Source organism: Pteropus alecto, unplaced genomic scaffold, assembly GCF_000325575.1.
Source record: "Pteropus alecto unplaced genomic scaffold, ASM32557v1 scaffold22, whole genome shotgun sequence".
In the NCBI taxonomy this organism is placed as follows: domain Eukaryota; kingdom Metazoa; phylum Chordata; class Mammalia; order Chiroptera; family Pteropodidae; genus Pteropus; species Pteropus alecto.
Genome location: NW_006434839.1, coordinates 10,200,934 through 10,223,845, shown reverse-complemented (window position 1 = coordinate 10,223,845; position 22,912 = coordinate 10,200,934). Strand labels below are relative to the sequence as shown.

The 22,912-nt window shown below is 50.0% G+C and overlaps 1 protein-coding gene and 1 pseudogene across 4 annotated transcripts in view; one reads left to right on the top strand and one right to left on the bottom strand.

The window, feature by feature from the left end:
• The window catches only part of CCDC136 (coiled-coil domain containing 136), a 26,757-nt gene continuing 3,845 nt past the window's right edge, over positions 1-22,912 (top strand). Inside the window, exons 1-18 of one of the 4 annotated variants that reach the window (XM_006910535.2) lie at positions 1-52; positions 813-920; positions 2,538-2,792; positions 2,881-2,955; positions 8,054-8,377; positions 10,734-10,845; positions 11,433-11,604; positions 11,818-11,958; positions 12,271-12,429; positions 12,717-12,887; positions 13,310-13,495; positions 15,201-15,395; positions 15,865-16,092; positions 17,511-17,981; positions 18,353-18,574; positions 19,691-19,972; positions 20,647-20,940; positions 22,736-22,906. In XM_006910535.2, the coding sequence (XP_006910597.2) occupies positions 1-52; positions 813-920; positions 2,538-2,792; positions 2,881-2,955; positions 8,054-8,377; positions 10,734-10,845; positions 11,433-11,604; positions 11,818-11,958; positions 12,271-12,429; positions 12,717-12,887; positions 13,310-13,495; positions 15,201-15,395; positions 15,865-16,092; positions 17,511-17,981; positions 18,353-18,574; positions 19,691-19,972; positions 20,647-20,940; positions 22,736-22,837 (3,549 nt within the window). In that variant the 3' untranslated portion in view covers positions 22,838-22,906. Of the gene's footprint in view, positions 53-812; positions 921-2,537; positions 2,793-2,880; positions 2,956-8,053; positions 8,378-10,733; positions 10,846-11,432; positions 11,605-11,817; positions 11,959-12,270; positions 12,430-12,716; positions 12,888-13,309; positions 13,496-15,200; positions 15,396-15,864; positions 16,093-17,510; positions 17,982-18,352; positions 18,575-19,690; positions 19,973-20,646; positions 22,907-22,912 lie in introns of those variants that run through there. The other 3 variants (XM_015588398.2, XM_015588397.1, XM_015588399.1) reach the window with 3 other exon arrangements.
• Positions 10,348-10,469, bottom strand: LOC112478854 (annotated as a pseudogene).

The window sequence follows — 22,912 nt, the reverse complement described above, 5'->3', positions numbered from 1 at the left end:
ATGGAGGCGGGCGCCGGGGCTGGCGCGGGCGCCGCGGGCTGGAGCTGCCCAGGTCAGAGGCACCCCTCCCTCACCTCCCCACTGCCGCTCCTTCCTCTTCTCCATCTCTCCTTCCTACAGACCCCCACCTCCTCCCTCCCTCCGCTGCTCCCACCTTTCCCTCCTAAGTCTTTCTCCCTCCATCCTGCCCCTCGCCCGGGCCCGGTCTCCATCTTTCCCGGCTGGGTCTCCTGCTACCGGCCGCATCCTCCTGGCAGTTCCTTCCCTGAGCCCCCTCCATCTCGTCTCTCCAGCCTGGTGGTGCTTCCAGCCCTGGGGGCTCCTGCACCCTCTCCCGCCCCGAAGGCTTCTGAGCGCGGAGCGAGGGTGGGGCGGGCGAGGTTCAGGGAGGGGAGGGGAGCGGCTCTGGCCCAGACCCCTTCCCACAGCGCCACCCCCACCCCATCACCTGCCTCCCCTTCCACGCAGCACTTCACCCTTTCAGCCGCTTCTTTACAGCACCTGTCCCTTCTCCCATCCTTGCCCTTCTCCTCCTGTCCCCTCTGAGCTCAAGAGCCACACACCCTTTCTGTCTGTGCAAGGGAGAAGAGCCTGGAACAAGGGGTGCTGAGGAGGTTGGGCGGCGCAGGGCGGGGTCCCTGCAGGCCCAGCTCAAGGGGCGGCTGAGCGTGGAGTCGCTGCACTGGGCAAGCGAGCCAAGCACTTCCAAGGGGATTAAAGCCCCCAGGGCTCCAAAGGGCTAGAAGGCATGTTCTCTTCCCTGCTCCGCAGCCCCTAGCATCCCACAATCCCTCCTCTCTTTCTGCGGGCAGGACCCACAGTGACCACTTTAGGTTCCTACGAGGTGTCTGAGGGCTGTGAGAGGAAGAAAGGCCAACGCTGGGGGTCCTTGGAGCGGCGGGGGATGCAAGCTATGGAGGGTGAGTTTTCCCAGAGAGCTTTCTTTCTCTCCCCATTGCCCAGTTTCCCTTCCCTTTTCCCTCCCCCTCCTGATCCCCAGCACTCTGGGCCAGGACACTGCCCTTTCCCCAGTTCATCGGAGCTCCCTCCGCCCCTCCTCAAGGCTCAGGCTTTGAGGGAGGTTCTGGGAGGTTCTGAGGCCCTAATCACCAGCTAACCAGGTTGTGTGTCCCAGGGGAGCTGCCAGAGAAAGAGGCCTGGTTGGACAGAGCTTTGAAGCAGCCTTTCAGCAGGGGGTTTGTTCTCACTGCCTGCCGACCCAGATCCCAAGCTGTCTCTTATTTTGAAAAGCAGGGAAATGAGCATGTGAATTGTCTTTCTGGTTCCACCATCACTAACTACATATACAAGCCTTGTGGCTTTGGTTCTCTAGGATAGCTACTGCCTGAAAGAGACTGCCTGGGAGAGGGGCAGGTGAGAGGGCCAACCTCTCAACACTCATGTGTCTCCATCACACCCATGCGACCTGGTAGTTGCTGCCAACACCAGCCCCCTGAAAGGATGCTGATCCATTTTCTAGGACTTCCTACGAAGCGTCCCCAGGTCCCTGTGCATACTCAGGGTGGGCAACCCTGCTCTCTCAAGGGGGTACAGATGATGCATAGGGTCCCAGATGAACCTTAGGCTGCTGTTATTAGAGAACGACCAGGGATTCAGAATTTCAAAACAAACGATCACCATCTAGACGAGAGTTTTGCTATTTAGAGGAACTGCATTGCAGCAAAGGAGGGGATGCTTACCAACCAGGGGCTGGGGACTAGCACATTCCATTTTTTTAATACATTAAAATGGCAGGCCTGCTTTTACACACAGGTACCTCAGACTTCCCCCTGTGTAGTCAGCAGGGGGAGTGGCCTCATAACATTCAGGGAGGGGAGAGGAACCATCTCCTCAACACACACACTCAGTGGAGAAAAGAGAGGTGGACATTGTCTCCCCAACACACACACTCAGCAGAGAAAAGAGAGGTGGATGTTGTAGAAAGTTTTAAAAAAGCTATTTGATAGAGCGCATTTGAAAGAGCCCCCCAGATTCAGTAAAACATTTAGAATCACTCCATTTAGGTGTTTTCTTTCTCTTCCTACTGACAGGCAATGGTTTCTTATTATGGAAAGACTAATTTCTCACAAGCCACCTAGATAGTTTTTTAACTTTCTACAAAGCCCCAAACTGTAACTCTTGCCTCATTTGGCCTAAAGACACGTCCAGTGTCTGAATCCTTTCTTGACTACTTGTCCCACTACGCAGAGACCAGAACTGGAAGAAGCAGGAATCCTTATGCAAGCGTCACATGGCTGAGCCAGCCCCCAGCTGCTCGGTTGGCCCAAGCGCAAGGCAGTAATAGGAGGCCACCAGGTGCAGCACTGGTCCACAAAGGGCCTGGGAGGGGAATGGGCCACCTCCAACTGTGACCACCACATCTGAGGACTCATGAGTGCAAGTCCTGCCCAGGAGTTCCTTGAAGGACACCAGGTGGCACTATTATACCAGTCCTGAGACAGTGAGTTTGAGGGCCCTCGCAGGACTGTGGAAAGGAAGTTGGTTCTGACTCCTGGTGCGATGGGTATCTGTCCTAGGGGAAGTGTTACTCCCAGCTCTCTATGAGGAGGAAGAGGAGGAGGAAGAAGAGGAAGAGGAGGTGGAAGAAGAGGAAGATCAAGTGCAGAAAGGTGGCAGCATGGGCTCCCTGTCGGTCGGCAAGCACCGGGGCCTGAGCCTCACAGAGACGGAGCTGGAGGAGCTGAGGGCTCAGGTGCTACAGCTGGTGGCAGAGCTGGAGGAGACCCGGGAACTGGCAGGGCAGCATGAAGATGACTCTCTGGAGCTGCAGGGTGAGTGTCCATGAAAAGGCCAGAGGGCCTGGGCCCAAAGGCTCTGTGCTCACTGGATCCCCGGTGCCATCTCCCCCTCTAACTGCAGGGCTCCTGGAGGATGAACGGCTGGCCAGCGCCCAGCAGGCAGAGGTGTTCACCAAGCAGATCCAGCAACTTCAAGGTAATTCCTAGCCCTGAGGCTGGAGAGGCAGTGGCCATCCAAATACTTCTGTCCTGAGGGTTTGGCTGCAGCAAAGCAGACAAACATAATCCAATTCAGTACTTTCTCCTCTTTTTTCTCTTCCATTCTCGCCCTTTCTCCTTGTCTCTCCACTCTCCTCCTAATTTCCCTTCTTTTTGCGTCTCTGCCTGGCTCTTCTGTCTTCCCCTTCCCTTTCTTGCCCTTCTATTTCACCCCTTCTATCTGTGGTTAACTCTCTTCTTTTTCTCTCCTTCAGCTGCCTCCCTTCACACATGCATCCCTTTTCCTTGGTTCTCCTGGTCAATGCCAGGGGTGGGTGATCAGGACTGAATTCCAAACCAGATTGCTTTTTCTGTCCCTCCAAGGGCACCATGGGAAGAGCAGCGAGCCAGTGAGAAGTGATTGGAGGGGGGTCTGCATCAGATGAGAATGCATCTCTTGCTCCCTAGGTCCAGAATTTGTGGCCCCCAGATCCCTTTCTTCTAATGCCCACATTCCCTTTGTCTCTGGGAAGCAGCAAAGCAGGCGTCCCACATTCCACTGCACCACCAAATAGGCAGCTTTTGTCACTTCTGTGGGCTTCCGGAAGGTTTAGGGGAGCTGCCCTAGAAAACAGCAGGGATTTTCCAGGGAGAACAGAGATCAAGCCAAAAAAAAAAAAGTATAAATGGAGAAAAAAGGAAGGCCAGGAAGCAGGCCTGGAGAGGAACATGCAAAGGTCGAGGAGAGGGAGGGAAAGATGTAAGCAAATGTAGATGCAAAAGCAGACGATGCAGCTGGGAGGGCAGAGGACAGGAACAGAGCGGATGTATTGCACGGGGCAAAGAGTGTGAGCACTGGCTTCAGATTACCTATATTCTTGGGCCCAGCTCTGCCACATAACAAGCTTTGTGCTCTTGGGCAAGTCACTTTTATCTTTCTGAGACTCGGTTCCTCATCTGTAAAATTTATTTATCAACCATTTGTGGAGTGCCTGTATACTTGGAAGACCAACTATGAACAGGACAGACCAGATCCTTGCCCTAAGGAAGAGTATATTCTAATTGGGAGAGGCGGAAAATAACACAAGTTCAGGTGACAATAAGAGCTATGAAGACAATATAACAATATGATAGACATGGAGTGAGAAGGGAGTTTATTTTTGACAGGGTAGTTAGAAAAGTTCTCTTTGAGACGATAACATTTGCACTAAGACCTGAATAATGAGAAAGATCTGAGGGAAGAGCACGTCAGGCAGAAGGACTAGCAACTGCAAAAGCTCAGATGCAAGAAAGAACATGTATTTGAAGGACAGAACAAATGCCATTGTGGCTGAAGCAAAGTACACGTGGAGGATCTGGTAAGAGAGAGTTCTGAGAGGCAAGCGGAAGCCAGATTTCAGAGGTCCTTGTAGGCCAGCTGAGAGGTTTGGCTTTTATCCTAAGTCTAGTGGGAAGACATGGGAGGGTCTTAGCCAAGGCTGGAGTGATGTGATCTGCTTTACGTTTTTAAAAAGAGCACTTTGGCCACTGTGTGGAAATTGGATGGAGGAAATGGAGTCAAAACAGTGAGTCTGGTCAGCAAGTTATTGCAGTAGTCCATTGAAGAAGTGATGGTTGCCTAGATTAGAACAGTAGAAATGAAGATGATTCACAAGAGATTTTGAAGGTTGAGCCCTCAGGACTTCTGATGAATTGGACAGGGGATAAGAGAGACAAGAAAGATGGCAGCCTTGAGAAACTTGATGGTCGTTGGTGTCCTTTACTGGGAAAGACTTGGCAAGGAACAAGTTTGGGGGCTAGGGGAAGCATTTAAGACATGTTTTCTATGTGTTGAGTTTGATATGGCTATTGACATCCAAGTAAATATGTTAAGTTGAATATATGAATCTAGAATCAGAGAAGAAATTGGAGATGTAAATTTGGGAGTCATTAGCATACAGATGACATTCGAACCTATGGGAGAACATGAAATCACATGGAGAGATACAGGAAGAGGAGAAAAAGAGAGTCCAGTCCCAGGATTACTCCAGTATTTTAAGGTCCAGTATAGAAGGAGAAATGAATAAGAGACAGAGATAGGAGGAACTATGCCTCGATTTACTGTGTCTGAAGTTGCTAAGTCAGGTACGATGGCCATTGAGTTTTGCAAGATGGAGGGCTCTGGCATATTTCAGTGAAGACAGAAGCCTGACTGGATCGGGACTGAAGAGGAAAGGAGGTGAAAGGGAGGCGTGTACAGATAGGTCCAGCAGTCATGTTTTGAAGAGAAGCAGAGAAATAAGAAAGCAGGAAAAAAATAAAGTCAAGGGACAGTTTTTGTTATTGTGGTTTTTTTTGTTTGTTTGTTTGTTTGTTTTTGAGATAGGACACACTAGATCATGTTTGTGTGATGAAGGAAATGATCCAGTATAGCAGAAAAAGGCCTTTGCTTGGAGAAGGGGCATTCTTCCTTTCAGACAAGAGGGAAGTCAGGGGATCTAAGAGACGCAGGTAGCCAACTACGTGGGAAAATAAAGTTCTAGAGCGATTCCCAACTCAGTAGGGTTGTTTCTAGCATTAGATCTCATCCAAGCGGGGGCTGAAAGTCTGGTGAAGGCTCCCCCAGTCCCCACCCCGCGAAAATAGTCCTTGCGCACGTGCGTTGCCGGTTTCCGCTAAGAGGGGGCGCGCGCGACCTCAGAGGTAGCTGGTGTTGCGAGGCCGTTCCGGCCGCCACAGCCCCTCGGGGCCGGACCGGCCTGCGGAGGGAGGCCCCCCAGGGAGACCACTTACGGGGGGCCGACGAGATGGAGGCCATAACCAGTAAGTGAGAACCGACTTCTCTGCCCACCGGGCCCGACTCCCGGGCCCTCGGACTCACCCCGACGGTCCCAGCCCCACTGTCAACCGGCGCCAGCTCTTCGGAACCGGGCCAGGCCCTACTAACTCCCAGCCAGGGTCCGCCCCGCCCGGCTTCCGGATAAGCCCCTCCCTCGGGCCTGCAAGCCCCGCCCCTCGGCCTACGGCGGGTCCTGGCCCTTTGTGTTCCTAATTAAGAGCTTCCTTAGGCTGATGGGGAACTTCCTTCATTTCCCAGTGCATCTGAGCATGCTATCTTTTTTAGGGCTAGACTCCCTAAGGGAGATTTGAAGCCGAACATCAAGGGCATATTAGGGAAGTGGAGATTGGTCAGCCCCCCACAGGAGCTCACCCCAGGCCCTAGGGCCTTTCTCCTAATGTGACATAGGTGTCTCCCCCTCTAGACCGCAAGCTCCAAGAGGCGTAGTGGATAGAACAAGGACTTTGTTCCTTTCAAATAGGAAGGAAGTCAGAGAATCTAAGTGGGAAGATGCTTGGGCTTGGCACAGAAGGGTTAATCCATTAATACTTGTGAGTAGACCAAAGAGAAGAGGCAGCTGGGGTCCTAGGGAAGAAAAGACTGGCAAAAGATGCGCCAGAAGATGCACAGGTGAGCTTGGGAAAGTAGGGCAGGAGACTTTTCCCCCTGTCCCTATACAAATGCCAACTCAGCATTTGTATCTGTAGTACACCCAAATGTTTATTCTCAAGTATCTATGTTCTGTTCTAATTTTTTTTTAAAAAATACCCAAACATGCAATTCTGTATTCGTTAGTACTCAGTAAAAGTTCGTTGACTAGACAAACCAAACCCCTGCCTCATTTATGCATAAGCACAGCAAATATTTATCAAGCTGCATTATGGCAGATACTGTGGCAAATCCTGGAGCTATAATGGTGAGCAAAACAGACATGTTCTCTGCCTTCATGAAGCTTATAACAGAGTGAGGGAGAGACCAACGTTTTACACAAACATACACATACACACAGTGCAAACTACAAGGTGCTTTGAGAGCATTTAGTAGAGGACTGCTTAGTTTTTTGAAGAGGTGGCAGGCTAGGGAAAATTGAAATCTGAAGGGTGAGTAGAAAGAGCAGGAGTTTAGGGTGGACAAGGGATAAGGACAGCGTGACTGCAAAAGTTTTAGAGGAAAGTCCTGACCCTCAACCCAATCCTCATTAATTCCCAAATGCTCAGTCCCAGTTTTGAATTCTCTATTGGTAGCAGTGCCCTTTACTCTCCACTTGTAGGTTCTCCTGATCCCAAATTCGTACCCATGTCCAGAAACCCTAAGATGCTCTACGGACACGGGGAGCTCTGACACAAATCTTTTGTAAATTAAAATCTATTATAAAATATAGGCTTATGAGAATTCAAACAGCACCAATATATATCATATGGAGTGTAAAAGTCCCTATCTCATGCTATCTTGCTGCTCAAAAGGAACTGCTCTTTATGGTTTGGCACATAGATCTTTCCAGATCTTTTTCCATGTCTATGTATATTTGTGTTATATATTTATTATGCATATAAATATTTTTTTTTTTGCAAAAATAAGACTATAAATTTTATAGTTCATTTTTATTTCTAGTTAGTGTATTATGGAAACCTTTTTAGGTCTTCTCTCTAGATCTATCACTTTCTTTTAAATTGCTGCTGATATTCTACTTAACTGTTATCAATTTAAAAAATCCCTCATCGATTGACATTTATTTTGCCATGTTTGGTTATCATGCGATGAACCTACATTTGAATTTCAGCTGTGAACTCTAAATACACGTTGTTTTGGGGCCGCTACTTACCTCAGGCAGTTTATGGGAGCTCTGAGGCTCTATAATTTCTAAGCTCCCAGACTGAATGGATGAGAATAGTCTGTGTAAATTTTTCTAACCAGAACATTTTTGGAGAGACTAAGGGCATCAGTAAAATACTGTAAATTAGATTTGGTCTTTAATTGTCAGGCTATTCCTTAGAAACACTTAATACTTTTTGTTTGCAGTAGCCTAAGTTATCGCTTTTGGTGTCAAGCCTCAAAATCTACTTTTCTACTGTAACTTACTACATAGATTCCCTCTGTTCCCTTTTGAGATATTCCCTTTATTCCATACCAGATGAAACTATTCTTCTCTGATGGCGTAGAGACTAGGTTGTCAGGAGTTTCCAGATGAGAAATAAGTCTACCTTTACCTTTGTGCTTCTAGACTATGGTTAATTAGTTCACTTATCCTCTTGACCATCCGAACCTCTGGGATTTGCAGGCGAGCTACGGTCTCTACGGGAGGAGATTTCCCTGTTAGAGCGTGAGAAAGAAGTTGAACTTAAGGAAATAGAACAGGAGTTGCATCTGGCCCAGGCTGAGATCCGGAATCTGCGACAAGCAGCGGAGGATTCTGCGACTGAACATGAGAGCGACTTGGCGTCCCTGCAGGAGGACCTCTGCCGGATGCAGAGTGAACTCGATGACATGGAGCGCATTCGGGGAGAGTACGAGATGGAGATCACCTCCCTCCGTGCGGAAATAGAAATGAAGAGCTCTGACCCATCCAATAGTTATAGTCTCTCAGATTTCTCTGAGATGCAAGGTATGTGAGCACAAGCCCTCCTCCTGTTCTGTCGGTAAAATCAGGCAGAGAGAGATAGTGAGTAAGAAGATGGTGGAAGGTAACCTTAAATCATGAATTGGGAACCTCTAGAAAAAAAAACCTCCAGGTTGAATTCAAGACTATAAGGGAGAAAAACTTAGCCAGATGTCTCACAGCCAGCCAATCCATAGTCGAGAAAAAAATAGCACCATTGGAGATGTACCCTGAGAATTCTTTCTCGGAGAGCCATCCGTCATTTGTTGATTCAACTCTGCTAACAGCCTTCCTGGAAAAGACTGGAGCTCTCCAGTTCTGAGATGGGAGTACAGGGGCCAGTCACCTTGGGAAACTCTTCTTGTTGCTCTGGCATCATGGCGCTTTGCCTGGACCACTTTCTGGGGAGGCTCCAGTCCTGTTCCCAAGCCCTGGGCTGCTAATTCATTGGCTCCTTTAGCCCTCCCCAAAGTAGAAGCTTTAGGGGGCCACAGATCAGAGCACAAGACAGCTGGAGAGGAAGGGAGGTTATTTCTAGTAATACATGAGGTACTCAAAAGCTCAGAGCCCGGCTTTCAGACAGTGAGTCTCCCAGCTAGTTGCTAGGATTCATGACATCAAAGAGTTTGCCTTTATTCTGAGGCTAGATTGATGATCTTGGTATAATGGGAGGGGCCCTGTATTAGGCCAGGTCAAGCAAAGGCAAATCAATAAGAAACCAAAGAACTGCAGGTTTCTCTACCTGTAACAAGCCTCTCAGAAGAGCCTTTGGACTGGCGATGCTAGGAGAGGGCGGCCAGCCCAGGGAAAAGGCTTGGACGGGACTTGTGCAGCCTTCAGTTCAGCATCTCGGCTCCACCAATTAACAGGATGACTTTAGTCTTGTTATTATCTCTCTGAACTTCAGTTTCCACATCTGTAAAAACTGGTTAATAAAACTTTACAATTAGATGAGATCCTGAAACACGAAAAGGACCTTAGGAAAAAATGTAGAGAAATCTGACTAAAGTGTAGAGTTTAACTAATAGTAATGTAGCAGTGCTGGTTCCTTAATCGCAACAAGTGTACCCACTGTCAGATGTTAACAATAGGGGGAACTAGGTGAGAACTCTCCCAGGGGATTCCGCACTGTCTTTGCAATGTTTCTGTAAATCTGTTCTGTAAAACTATTCTAAAACAAAAAGTTTATTTAAAAAAAAAGGAAAGAAAACCTTACAGAGCTATTTGGGGGATTAAATGAAATGCCTAGCACGTTGAAAGCACTAACATACTAACTGAATCCGAGGCCGAAACCATCAAACCTAATGCTTAGCAGATGGTTGGTTTTCAGTAAAGATTAGTGTCCTTCTTTCCGTCTATGGTAATTTGCAGTATTCCAAGGACTTCTAATTGGAATAAACATTAAGAGTGAATTTCGGGGCATTGAGGCTGACAGCAGGTAAGATAGGCCTTGTGTTCTAATTAGAACAAGTTAGTATTTTTAAAATGTCAGTAGAATTAGTATTCTAAGAAAAATCTTAATCATGAAGAAACAAAACATATGGGTGTTCGTATTACTGCAGCATTCAAAAGTATTGGTACCTGGTACTTAGGGACCTGTGCTGGGGCATTTCAGCCGGATCTCTACTGATGCCTGAGGATGATATGCGGGTCCGGTTGGGATGGGCCCTTCTGTCGGCAGATAAAAGATCGTTAGGAAGAACTCTTGACCACGTGCAGGCCAATGTTTTTGGTGTGGCAATAAAGGAAGTAAAAGGACATTCAGGATGCCTGGACTGTCTCTGAAAGGCCAGGACTGGCAGTGTAACATCTGGGAGCTCACATCTCTCAGTTTTTTGTACTAAAAGTATTATAGGAAGGCAATCAAACAGTTCAGTGGAAACTTTAAATACAATAAACCAAACAATTCAACCCTCACAAGCTCCTAAAATCCTAAGACTCTGTCTCGTTTTTGTTTTGTTTTGTTTTGTTTTTTACACCTATAGCACCTGGTCTTCCTAGGTGGTCTCCCATCCAAGTACTAACCAGGCCCGACCCTGCTTAGCTTCCGAGATCAGACGGGATCAGGCACGCGATTCAGGGTGGCATGGCTGTAGACTGGGGTTTTAAATATGGGCACGCAGGTCAAATCTTCTGTAAAGATGAAAGGAAGGGCAGTCTCTTGAAAGAAGACGAAGCTCTGTCGCAGCGTGGAAATTTCTGGGCCCTGTCTTCTGAGCCTCTGCCTGTGGTATCTCTTCTGTCTTTAGAAAAAGAAGAGCTATTCAGCCTTCTGCTATCAGATTTCTAGGCAGGAAAATTGGGGTCTGGTCATCAGTGCTTCCTCCCTAGGACCTCACTTCTCTCTGCTTGTCCTCTGCAGAAGAATTGCAACAACTGCGGGAACGCTACCATTTTCTGAACGAGGAGTACCGGGCCCTGCAGGAGAGCAACAGCAGCCTCACAGGGCAGCTTGCAGATCTGGAGAGTGAGAGGTACAGCCAAGAGGCTATTGGGGCTCTGTAGGACTGGGCTTTTCCCTGAGTAGAACTGGTGAAGGCAGATGCTGATGCCAGGCTGATGAGCATCCTTCTGCTCCTGGAGAACTGGTCCTTCCCGTGGTGTCCAAAGGATCCAGATACGGCCTAGAAGCAGGCTTGGGGATCTAACCCAGTTGTCTAGAACTAGAGTCGAGTGAGTGCTAAAGTTTAGTTTTCTTCTGTTCTAGCTATTGGGGTCTGGTTTGATCTCCCCTAGAGTAGATTGGAAGTGATTCCTTTGTTGTCCACATGGTCTCAGTTCAGTCTAGTGGCCTCCAGTTTAGAGCTGGCTTGACATCAGGCCTAGCCTCAAGCTCAACTGGACTTACACTCTTAGGGTTTCCCAGAGCCAAACAAGCCTTTGCAGACAGAGGTGCTTGGCACTTCTTCTGTACTCTTCTAGGGTGTTTATTTGAGAGGTAAAACACAATAGAAGACTCTTTACTATCTTTTGCCTAAAATGAAGGCATCGAGACCACACTTGGTAGGTGATGCCAGGCAGAGCTCTCTCCCAAACATGGCTCTGGGGTTGTGGATTACAGGACACGAAGAGCAACAGAAAAATGGCTGCTGGAGTCCCAAACACTAAGGAATATGATGTCAGCAGAGTCTCAGACTTCAGAAATGGATTTCCTGGAGCCTGATCCGGAAACCCAGTTGTTACGACAGCAGCTGCTGGGAGCCGAGGAGCAGATGCACGACATGAAAAACAAGGTAGGGGAGAGAGACCCCTTTCATTGTCTCTCTCCTGGCCCGTGGGGGAGACATCTCCTTAGACACAGGGCTGACAAAAGAGGCATTGCACGATAGCAGGAGATAGTGCTCTGGAGCCTTGCTTGCTTGCCTGATGTAAATATTCTCCCAAGCCTGTTCTTGGAGTGCATGTGGTACATGTAGTAAGTCACCTTCTTATTCTGTTCCCCGCAGTGTAAGGAATTGTGTTGTGAGTTGCAAGAGCTACAGCATCATCGCCTGGCCAGTGAGGAGGAGCAGAAGCGGCTGCAGAGGGAGCTCAAGTGCGCACAGAATGAGGTGCTTCGGTTTCAGACTTCCCACAATGCCACCCAGGTAAACACTGATGGGAAGGGACTTTGGGGAGGGCAGAAGGGCCTCCATGGAGTCGCTGCCTCAGGGGAGGATGAACGCAGAGTAAGGCTGTGCCCTGCTGACTCTTGCCCTGCAACCAGGGCTACAGTCTACTGGAGACGTCACATAGCATTGCATTCTAGAAATGCAAGTCATTATTGAGTGTCTGCCTCAGAGAAGAAACCATACCAGAGACCTGTGGGAGCAACTCAAGATGTCTACATCTGGAAAAGAACCAAACTGGTCTGCTATTTCTTGAGAGTAACCATTCTGCCCACATCCTCCCCACCACAGAACGAGGAACTGAAGACCAGACTCTGTGCCCTGCAGCAAAAGTATGATGCTAGCCAGGATGAGCAGCATGAGCTCTTGAAGGCACAACTCCAACTTCAAGCTGAGCTCCGGCAGCTCAAAATCATGAAATCATCAGTTGTAGAAAGCCAAAGTGAGAAGGTAACAGCAACCAGAGGTGAGGGGCGACTTAGGTGCTAAGAGCTTTTGGGAAGGTGCATAAGGGTAGAGAGTTAAAACGACTCCAGCCGCCGCCTGTGCAGCATCACAGGGGAACTCCGGCCACCCTTGAGTACTACATTAGATGAGAGGCGAGAGGACAACCGGTAAATGAAGGGCAGGAAGAAGTCAATTCTTAGACCGTCCGTGTCTGAGAGCGACTCTGGCAGAAGAGAGAGTGGGTGGCTTGAGCATCCCAGAGGTACTGCCCAAAGCCCCCTCCACCATAGGAGTTACTGTGCCGGCTGCACAAGCTGCAGCTCCAGTACCAGAACCTCATGTGTGAGAAGGATAAGCTGCTGGACGTGCAGCAGCAACTGCGGGAGGACCTGCAGTACCATGAGGCAGAGGTGCAGCGCCTCAAGGACATCGCAGGCTGCTTCCAAGAGAGCACGGAGAAGGTAAAAGAAGCTTCAGGTGAGGGAGAGGGTAGCAAGGCAGAAGCTTCTGGGAGAGGACTGGTATAAAGGAGGAGTGGGGATGCCAGGAGTTCTGTGGAGTGGCTGTTGGTGAGGAGGATAAAGAAGTGCTTAGTAGAAAGGTATGTCAGAGACTCACGACACTCTCAGCTTCCTTGGATTTTAAATCAGAAAATCGGCCTATCAAAAAGAAGCCCTTTTTCTTTCCTAATCCCCAAAATGGAAGCCCCAGGAGGTCTCTGTGTAGAGCCTGTTAGGGACTGGTGCATCTGGGGGAGCCCCCAACGGGATGAAATTGGGGCTGGAAGGGACAGGGTAGGATCCCTTTAGCCCCTGTCTGAGAGGAGAGAGGATAGCCCCTGGGGCTCCTGGGATGATGGCGGGGCCTGCCTTCCCTGCCCCAGAACACAGAGATGCAGTCCCAGCTTGAGGAGATGAAGCAGCTGTACCAGAGCAGCAAAGAGCAGCTGGAACATCAGAAGCACATGTTTGATCAGCTGGAGCAGGACTTCCTGCTCTGCCAGCAGGAGCTGAAGGAGCTCAAGACCACCCAGTCCCTCACAGAGGACAAGGGAAAATGTGCTGATAAGGTAATTGTAATTAAGAGAGGTGAGATCTCCTGGGCACTTCCTCTGGAGAAAGGAGGTAAGGGCAAAAGATGAAGTCATCTATCCGCCCAAGGGGCTTGATGGGCTCTTATCCAACCGCAGCTGAGTGTGGCAAGGCAGGAAACAGAGGCAAGAGTCCCATGCCATTAACTTTAAAACAGTTTGCATTGACCTTGACCCTAGCCACAGCTCGGGATCAGTACATCTGAATCCAGTCTGAACACCTGAAGGTTTTGCACATAATTCCACGTGTAGGGTATCTTGTCATTCGTGGAGAAGAACATACACATAGGCCCATATATATAAATTTTATTGTTAGAACTAGAAAGAGTTCTACACGTACCAGTTTTCTGAGGCAGATTGCAGATACTCTTGTCAGATGGCATGGTCTTGTGCCCAGAACACTGATTGGGTATTAGAAGGACCTAGGCTCTTCCAGGATTTATTCCGTGACTTCAGAGTCATTAAGTCCTCTAAGCTTGAATTTTACCCAATTTAAATTGAACAGAATACTACTATTATCTTACTTCCTTTTAGTAATAAATCCTGGTAGTGATAAATAAAGCCTTCCTTATTCATTTTCTCTATTTTTCATAGTGTGTAAAATGCAAGTTATTATCAATTACTCTGTGTTGAGCACTTTCAGGATCACCAGTAAGGAAATGGGAAGGTGTTAAAGCGTGGTAGAGAACAGGCACAGGATTTTCAAAAAATGGTGGAACAAGTCACATTCTACCAGAAGACTCAGTAGCTCCTGCCACAGCCAACAGCAGGCCGTGTCCCCAGGGAAAGGCCTTCGGGAGACACAGAAGTGGGGAGGTTATTTTGGGCCCCCTAACAGTCCACCTGCCTTTCTACACCCAGGCTTACATTTCCCCTTTTCCCCATTCCATTCCCACTCAACTTAGGGGCCCAGGGGGTCCATGCCTTGCTCATCACCTCCTCTTCCGGTGGAAGAGGAAAAATGCTGGTGTACAGAGCTAGCTTTTTCTCTCTGGTCACAAAACAGCACTGAGATTAGTCTGAGAAGATTTGGGGTTTGGGAATCACGGCATGATTTAGTCTTCTCAACCCAAATTCGGCAATAGCGCCTACTTTTCTAAAGATTTAAAACACGATTGTGAAAACAAAAATGGGAAAAAATTAGTGTGACATTATGACCTTATTGGTAGGGAGCATACTTAGGTCTAAAAAAAAAAATTGAGAGTAATGGGAATAAAAGGAACTAGAATGACCAGCAGGGTAGGAAAATGGCTCATAGCAAAGGAAAGGGCCAGAGGAGAGGGAAGCGGAAAGGGAGAAAGGAGAGGCGTTCATAACACTCCCGCTCAGAATGCTCTCGAAGTGCCCGGTAAAGGAAATGTAGAGCAGAGCCAAACGGCAATCCCGAGCAGGCTGCTGGCGTCCCCCACTCAGTGTCTCGGCCTGGGTGCGCACAGCGTGTCTCGGGTTGATCGGTACAGGGAGGGAGACCCTGGTCAGGTGTAAGAGGCTAGCCGCACAGGCAGAGCCGAGCAGGCTGCTGGCGTCCCCCACTCAGTGTCTCAGCCTGGGTGCGCACAGCGCGTCTCGGATTGATCGGTACAGGGAGGGAGACCCTGGTCAGGCGTAAGAGGTAAGAGGCTAGCCGCACAGGCAGACAACCACCTTGCAGAGTAACCGCCCCTCCATGCTCCACCCTGTCCAGTGTGATGCGCTGCTGTCCAGACTTACAGAATTGCAGGAAAAGTACAAGGCCAGCCAGAAGGAGATGGAGAAGCTGCAGATGGAGCAGTGCGAGCTCCTGGAAGATCAGAGGAGGCTGCAGGAGGAGCAGGGCCAGCTGCAAGAGGAGCTGCACGAGCTCACATTCCCGTTACCCAAATCTGGTCTTGTGCAGAAGGTAACCACAGCCAGGGAATGGCAGCTTACTGTGGAGAAACTGCTTTGAGAGGCTTCCCACGTGTGACTAGGGAAAAAGAAAAGGGTGGAGATCAGACTTTTTCTTTTCCTAACCGACCACTCCTTACGTTTTTCACCACTCTTCTCAAACCGGAAAGCTGATTAGGATTGTACACCTCGAAATACGTTTTATGCTCCAGACTCTGTCCAGCATTTTATATTTAGATAATTAGTCCACCTGGAGAAAATATACTTGAAAGCACATTGTAAACTACCGAATGCATCCATATAGACGAGACCTGCTCATTACTAGCAGGTCTCCTCCACAGCAGGGCTCCCTCCACCCCAGGTGGGCTGTGCAGAGCCAACCCAGAGACTCCCAAGGGAAGGGCCCCCGGCGGGAAGGAGGCAGAGGTCTCTCCATGTGGCCGCCGCAGTTCCTGCCCCCTTCCTTCCACTGTACTTCGCAGAGTCAGGACCTCCTTTCAAAGTTACAAGACCTGTGTGAACTGCAGCTGCTCTACCAAGGCATGCAGGGAGAGCAGGAAAAACTGGTACACAACCAAGAAGTGTTAATAAAAGAACAGTTAGAGCTGCACGGAAAACTGCATCTTTGCAAAGACTCTCGTTTCCGGGAAGTGTTGGAGAATCTGGAAAGTTCCAAATCGCCTAGGTCCTCAAGATATGGTCAAAACAAGGTAACCATAGCAAGAGGCAGGGACAAGTTTCTGGGGGCAGCAGCATGGCAGGGAAAGGGGCTGCGTGGAAGGGTCCAAGTTTGGGGAGGCTCGTGTTGCCAGGAGGAAGGATGAGGCTGAAGCCCTGACCTGCCCCATCCATGACTGCTCATGGGCTCAGTTAAGATGTGGCCCAAAGACCTCACCCCCATGTACGCCCAGCTGCAGCCGTGTGAACACTTAGAACTGGGGTGACCTGAAAGCCTGGAATCACCTGATAATTTGATTCGGTCCCTTCAACATCTCATTTTCCAGATACATAATCCCGCTTCAGTGTTTGCTTGGATTCCTCGGGCCTGACTCGAAAGGTGTCATTCTTTTCTCATGAGCTGGTTGATGGTTGAGAAGTACACTTTTCAAGGATCAAAATCTGTAACCTTTCGGGGTTCTTCCTCAGGCCAATCTGGGACCCTTTATTTCCAAGAGAAGAGGTCCTAGCGTGCGGGAACCTTGGTACCGACCACACTGTCTTCGTTAGAACGTTGGCAGCAATAAGAGCCATGTGAGGGGAGTTAGGCACCAGCAAGGGGTCACGCCGTGAGATTTCCGTACACTGGTGGAGATTTCCATACACGTCTTTCAGGTTTGGGGGATGAAGTTGGTCCGAAGTCTAAGTGGGAGTAAGGAGGAATAGATAGATAGTTTCAATTTCGGCAAAATCAGTCCATTCAGATATTAGCCTGGACAGGGAGATCCAGGGAATAGCAGGCGTCCAAACCGAGATTTAGTCAGATTCCAGGAGCATCAGATCTCAGCCTGGGTAACAGAGACCCAAAGCAGGGATAAAATATTTCCTTAACCGGTCAGATCGCATCCTGGGCATCAGCGGCCAAGAAGTCAGTCTCAGAGGGCCTGGGAAACATGCCCAGAGGCCAGATTCAGAGCTGGGGCAGGAGGTATAGGAAATCGTAGTGAGATCTTGGTTCCAAGTCCCCATCTTCTGAGGAAGGAATTCTTCGTCTGCTCACATTCAAGGCCAGGGCTGATTTTAGAATTGGGGGTAGAGAAGGGGCCTGAGTCTAAAGGTCAGGATAATGGGTACACCTGACTGAGGAGAGGGAAGGATAAGGAACCAGAGTGTTCTCGAGGCCCACTCAGCACTGCTCCAAGGAAAGAGAGATGTAACTGAATGCAGAAACAAGAGAAATGAGAGCTTGGAAATCTTGGAGCGTCTGCCCTGGGGAGATTTTCCCCAGTGATCAAGAAACTGACACATGCCGGTTACCTGTAGGCTAAGTCGAGGACCTAGACTGTGGTGAGACTGGAGTGTAGGTGTGTAGTTCTCTAAAGTGTGCTCTCAGACGTCTGCACCAGGAAGGGTGCAGCTCGGAGGACCGCGGTGTCAGTAACGATACTGTCTCCCTACCCACTCCCGGCAGTCCAAGGTGATCGTCGCTCAGATACGGGTTCTGCAGGATCTGTACGAGACCAGCCAGACTAAGCAGGAACTACTGCAGCAGGAGCAGGGGAGGCTCCAGGAGGAGCAGAAGAGGCTACAGGCTGACTTGCAGCTCTGCCTGGAAGAAATGCAGTTGCTCCAAGCCCAGTCCCCGTCTATAAAAATGAGCCTCGAGTCCAGCAAGAAGAATAGCACAGCCAACAGCAGTGAGATCTGTGAAAAGACTGACAATAACAACCTTGATGGCAACGAGAGCTATCAGAAGAGTTACAGGAGCTCCCAGGCCAGCGATGAGAGCTTTCTCAAGAGCTACTACAGTACCACCAGTGAGACCTGTGTGAAGAGCCACCACACCACCATCAGCAGCAGTGGCAATAGCTCTGACACCTTTTACAAGAGTTATGTCACCAGCAGCACTGAAGACGAATCTGCTGAAGCTGAAGATATAGAGGTAAAAGCAGGCAGATGACAGGTCAGGCAAGGAAAGAAGGTTCTTGTCTTATTAAGACGTAAGTCACTGGGGAAGGGCACAGAAGGAAGGTGGGCAGTGGGGTCAGAGCTGAGGTGGGTAGCTTGCTGGAAGTAAAGGAGGCACGCCGCCCATCTAGTCTGGAGAGCTTTCTGTCTGGATGGAGGTCTAGGGTCCAGGACTTTTCATCAGCACAGTCACGGTGCTCGCTATGGGAAGAAATACAGGATCCGTCTGGGCAGCTTCAGGTCCTATGGCCATTGTTTTGTACCCAAGGAAGGGCTTAGCAAGGAGAGTGGGGTGGAGGGCAGGTGCATCCCAGGGCGCCGTCATTACTCCCCCACCCTCCACAGCACTTTGAGGAAATGGTCTCCAAGGTGCTGGTCAAGCTGCAAGGGGTGCAGGCCATGTACCAGTTCAGCCAGGAGGAGCACGACCTGCTGCAGGAGAGGATGAGGAAGCTGCTGGACAAACAGAAGCTGCTGAAGGAAGAGCTGGATGCCTGTGAAAAAGAATTCAAGGAGTGCATGGAGGGCCTTGGGAGACCTGTGGCCTCCCAAAACGACAAGAATGAGGTAACTGCTTTCAGGGAGGCAGGGTTTCTTGTGGGAGACCCTGGAGCCAGAGGAGGTCGTAGCCATTCAAAGAGGCTGAGGAGAGAGGGTCAGGAGCTCACTGCCCCGCTCTCTGCACGGCTGTTCGCTTCCTGGTCAGATGGACAGAACAAGGACTGAGTCCCGGGAGGCCAGCCGTCTGCTGTGTTGCTGATGGATGTTTCCCAGGTGCCCACAGTACTGGCATTCGCTGATCATCAGGACCCTTTGAATAATTTTTTCTTTTTTCCCTATGCCACTTCTGTTTTCTGTTTTGCTCTGTGTCCTACAGCACTTCTGGTAGAGTTGCATTTTTTTCCCTACCTGTTTTCTTTAGTTATTTTGTGTGTATTTGTCTTTGTGTCTTCAACTAGATGGTAAGCCCCTCAAGGACAGGGCCATGTGTCCTTCTCTTGGATCTCTCATAATGCCAAGAAGAGTACTCTGCATCCGCTAGCAATGGGACGGAAGGCATTGTCTCTGACCAAGAGCAGTCCACAGTCCAGTGGGGGTCACTGTGTGCACATGGGAGAGGCTCAGAGCAGTAGACACGTGGGCCTAGGTTGCTTCGTATTGGTCCTTGCCAAGGAGACCCTGGTGTGCTGCCAGAAGTCGGGAAAGAGAACTGGAGACTAGGAAGCAGGGTTGGGACTGGCCTCTTTTTCCAGGAAGAGGTGCAAGTGCCCAGGTACATTCTCAGGAGTGTACGATACCGTTCCTTAGATGATTGTACTTAGTACAGAGAGAAATAGCTTGGGTGAAGTAAGAGTACCCATCAAAAATCACGATAGAATAAACCCTGAGGTTCAGAAGGGGTAGCCAGATAGTTAGTTATTCCCCAGACAGATCACAGTAAAGATGTAATTCAAATCATCCTTTTTGGATCACGTTAGATATAAATGATCAGATACCTCAAGTTACGGAGGAGCTCTCGGTAAAACTGCGTTAGAGGATCATTTTCCACCGTTTTGTGTTTTCTTTATTATCTATTTCCCCGTGAGCTCCAGCAGGGACATTTCCGAGGCAGTGACCCCCAGGCAGGGCCCAGGAGTCCCGCATAGGCCCGGCTGTGGGTAACTGGCCCTCCACTACCAACAGATCAAAGAACTCCAGACCAAGCTGCGGGAGCTGCAGCTGCAGTACCAAGCCAGCATGGATGAGCAGGGCCGGCTACTGGCAGTGCAGGAACACCTGGAGGGGCAGCTGCAGTGCTGCCAGGAGGAGCTTCGCCAGCTCAAAGAGAAGCGGTCTTCTGTTGCCAAAGAAACCGAGGGAAAGAATAGCAGTAAGAACTTGAACAAGAACGCCAATGGGGTTAAAAATAAAAAGGCGTCCAAGGCAAGCCTGCAGAGTTCTAAGGGCAGCTGTGAGTCTGAAAAGGTGAGTAGGACCTATGCAGCCAGATAAGCAGAAAGGTAGAGGAGATCCTGGGAAGAAAAGTCATCTCTGCCACCATTCTGACCAGGTAGGCGTTTGTAGAGAAGCTCCTGGGGTCTCTAAGGTGTCTAGAGTAGTTTCATCTTAGTAGCAATTGGCTACTAAGTGGTGCCCCCTTTTCCTGTGAAGTTAAGGGGAGAGTGGAATCCAGGCCACTCGTATCTGGAGTTACAGCCCCAAAGGACCACAGCCCCTAGGCTGGACATCTGCTTCAGTTAACCTAGCCCAATTCTCTGGGGCCCCTGTTCTTCCCGGGTCACACGCCCAAGAGAAGGACCAAACGGATGAAAAGAGGAATTTATTCCAAGCACTTGTGCGCACATATGTGAAAGAGGACTGGGCAAAACAGGAGCCGCCACGTGGGGGTAGGAAGAGCAGTCGAGGTGCAGAGCTCGAGGATCTGGCAGCTAGCCATCTGGAGTGGCGAATGGCCGGCTAGACGCATCGCCCCTGGAGCCTGGGCGTGACTGCCCCCCACACTGCTTGCAGGGAGGACCATGGGTCCCAGATGCAGTGCTGGGAAGCACAGTGTTTTTGAGATAGTTCAGCACGGCCTCGAGGGCACGGATCTTCCCAGGTAACAGCATCCCCTGTCCTGCCCCACCTCCGCCCCACAGAGTCTGGAGGTGGTGCTGTACTACAAGGCCAGCCACAGGGATTTAGATGATCTGACAAAAGGGGGAAAGAAAGAGGATACGGAGGACGAAAACAAGGAAGAAACTGAAGAGGAATCGAAGGAGTCCTGGGATGAACTAGTTTCTGAGCCCCCAGACCCGACAGAAATAAAGTCCGTAGAAGGTGAGGAGGGCCTCGAAGACTCCCAAGACCAGGAGGAGAAGGAAGAGGACGACAACTCTTCCCCTGAAGCTTCAGAGGAAAACAACCCCCTCAAAATTTCTGAGAGCAGAAAGGTAACCGCAGCCAAAGGCTGGATCAAGTGGGAAGCGGGCCCTTGGGCTCAGGCGCCTCAGTGTTCAGGGCGACCCAGCCCCAGGATGGACTTCTATGGGTGGAGAGGCCAGCGAGCTCTGAGGCATAGCACTCGGGGAAGGCAGAAATGGAGCCAGGTTTGGAGAGAGTGGTCTCTCTGCGGGAAATGGCAAACATAGGCCAATATGCCATGGAACTGTCTCGCAAAGGCCACCTTTGCTGGGAACCAAGGTGGGGTCATTGGAGTCCTACCTGATTTCATTTGCATGGTACCCCTGTGACTTACGTCAGGAGGGAGGCTGACAGAATGAGGCCTTCCATCAGCCCGCGGCAGTCACTCAGTCCTTCTCCGTGGTGCCCTGTCAAGTTTGACCTTTGTTGTTGCTATTAGGAGTGGGTGGGGGGCTGGCATCATCCACTGGGCTCTATGAGGCATGAGGGTGGGGGCCTGGGTGATCAGAAGTGGTAGTCAAAATAGTTCTATCCGTACAGCAGGGGCATTGATCAATCCGGGGAGACCAGCCGGGACCCTAACCTTTTAGTCGCTGGATCTTGAAAGGCTGGGGTGGGAATGTCCCGTACAAAAGCGTGTCTGCGTTTTAACAACCGATACATTGGTCCAAGTACGTACCAGCTGAATCCCTGCCGTGGTTGAGGCCAACTGGGGCTCTGGCTCTCTGAGGAGTTCGAGTCCTTCCCGAATAAGCCCTCAGTTCACAGGCCAGGTTCTTTCTGCCTCTCTAAACGTAGGGGAAGAAAATCAATCTCTTGTGGTGGGGTGTCCAGCAAGCTTTAAGGCTATCCGGGATTTTCTGGCAGTTCGGTCTGCAGCACTGGCTTCGGATCCAGCGTGCAGCCCTCTCAAGCTTGTGGCAGACCACGGCTTCGGGAGCTGAGAGCGGGAGCAGCCGCAGCCTCTCAGTGTTGTATTTCTTCGACTCCATCGTATTCCGCCACATTCTGGTTCAGAGCCTCGTAGATTTCCTGGCCTTGGGTGCCACATTTCTGAATGCCAGACCTGATTTTTTTACATCGAAGTCGAGCACATTCTTGGCGTCAGCATATGAAGGTGTCCTTTCGGCGCGGTGGGTCCTGTATCTTTTGCAGGCATCTCTACTGGCAATGTGTCACCGCCTGCAAACTCACTTTCTCTCTGGAAGATTGTTGCAGTGAAAGAACTAGCTCTTCTCCGCTGTTAGCTTGTTTGAGTGCATTTTGTCTCTACCACAGCATTACACTCCTAGGGCATCGTAGGGACCAGTGCCCACAACACTGAGGGACTTGATGGAAAGCAGCCAGAACAAGGGGCCAACAAAGACATGTAGCCGGGCAGGAGACGAGTGCTTCCTAGGGTGGCCCAGGCAGAGTTTACATCGTACTCATCTGCAGAGCCCAGCTTTACTTTGCCAGAGATTCACCGTTTTAGTTACTGACCTATGGGAGAGGTCTAGGTGCAGATCACCCCTGCTTAACAAAGATATGAGAGGGATACAACAAGCCAGAAAGCCGGAGCCATCGCCTGATTGGGACCTCAGCTGCTGCTAAACCCATTTCATTTTGCATCTTCCGGAGGCTCCCGGTGGGAAGAACCAGGCCCGGGTAACAGAGAAACATTCTGCCGCTCCCACGGACCACTTGTTTAACCTCTGATCTCTCTCTGTTTTCCCTTTGTTTTCTCATCTTCGTTATCTGTTGGATTCATGTGTGTTGTGTCTTTTTGCCACCTCTCATCTCCTGGCCTCTCGTTGTGCTTCTTTCTCGTTTGATCTGTTGCAGCCATCCCCTGCCCCCAATCCCCCCATCTTCTCCTTGCCTCTCGTAGGCCTGGTGGTCATATCGGCTTTGCTCTGGTGCTGGTGGGCCGAGACGTCGTCCTAACACAGGTACTGGTATTGCGTCTTCTCCTTCGGAGGGATAGAGGGAGGGTGCAGGTTGCCCTGGCCTCTTCTCTTT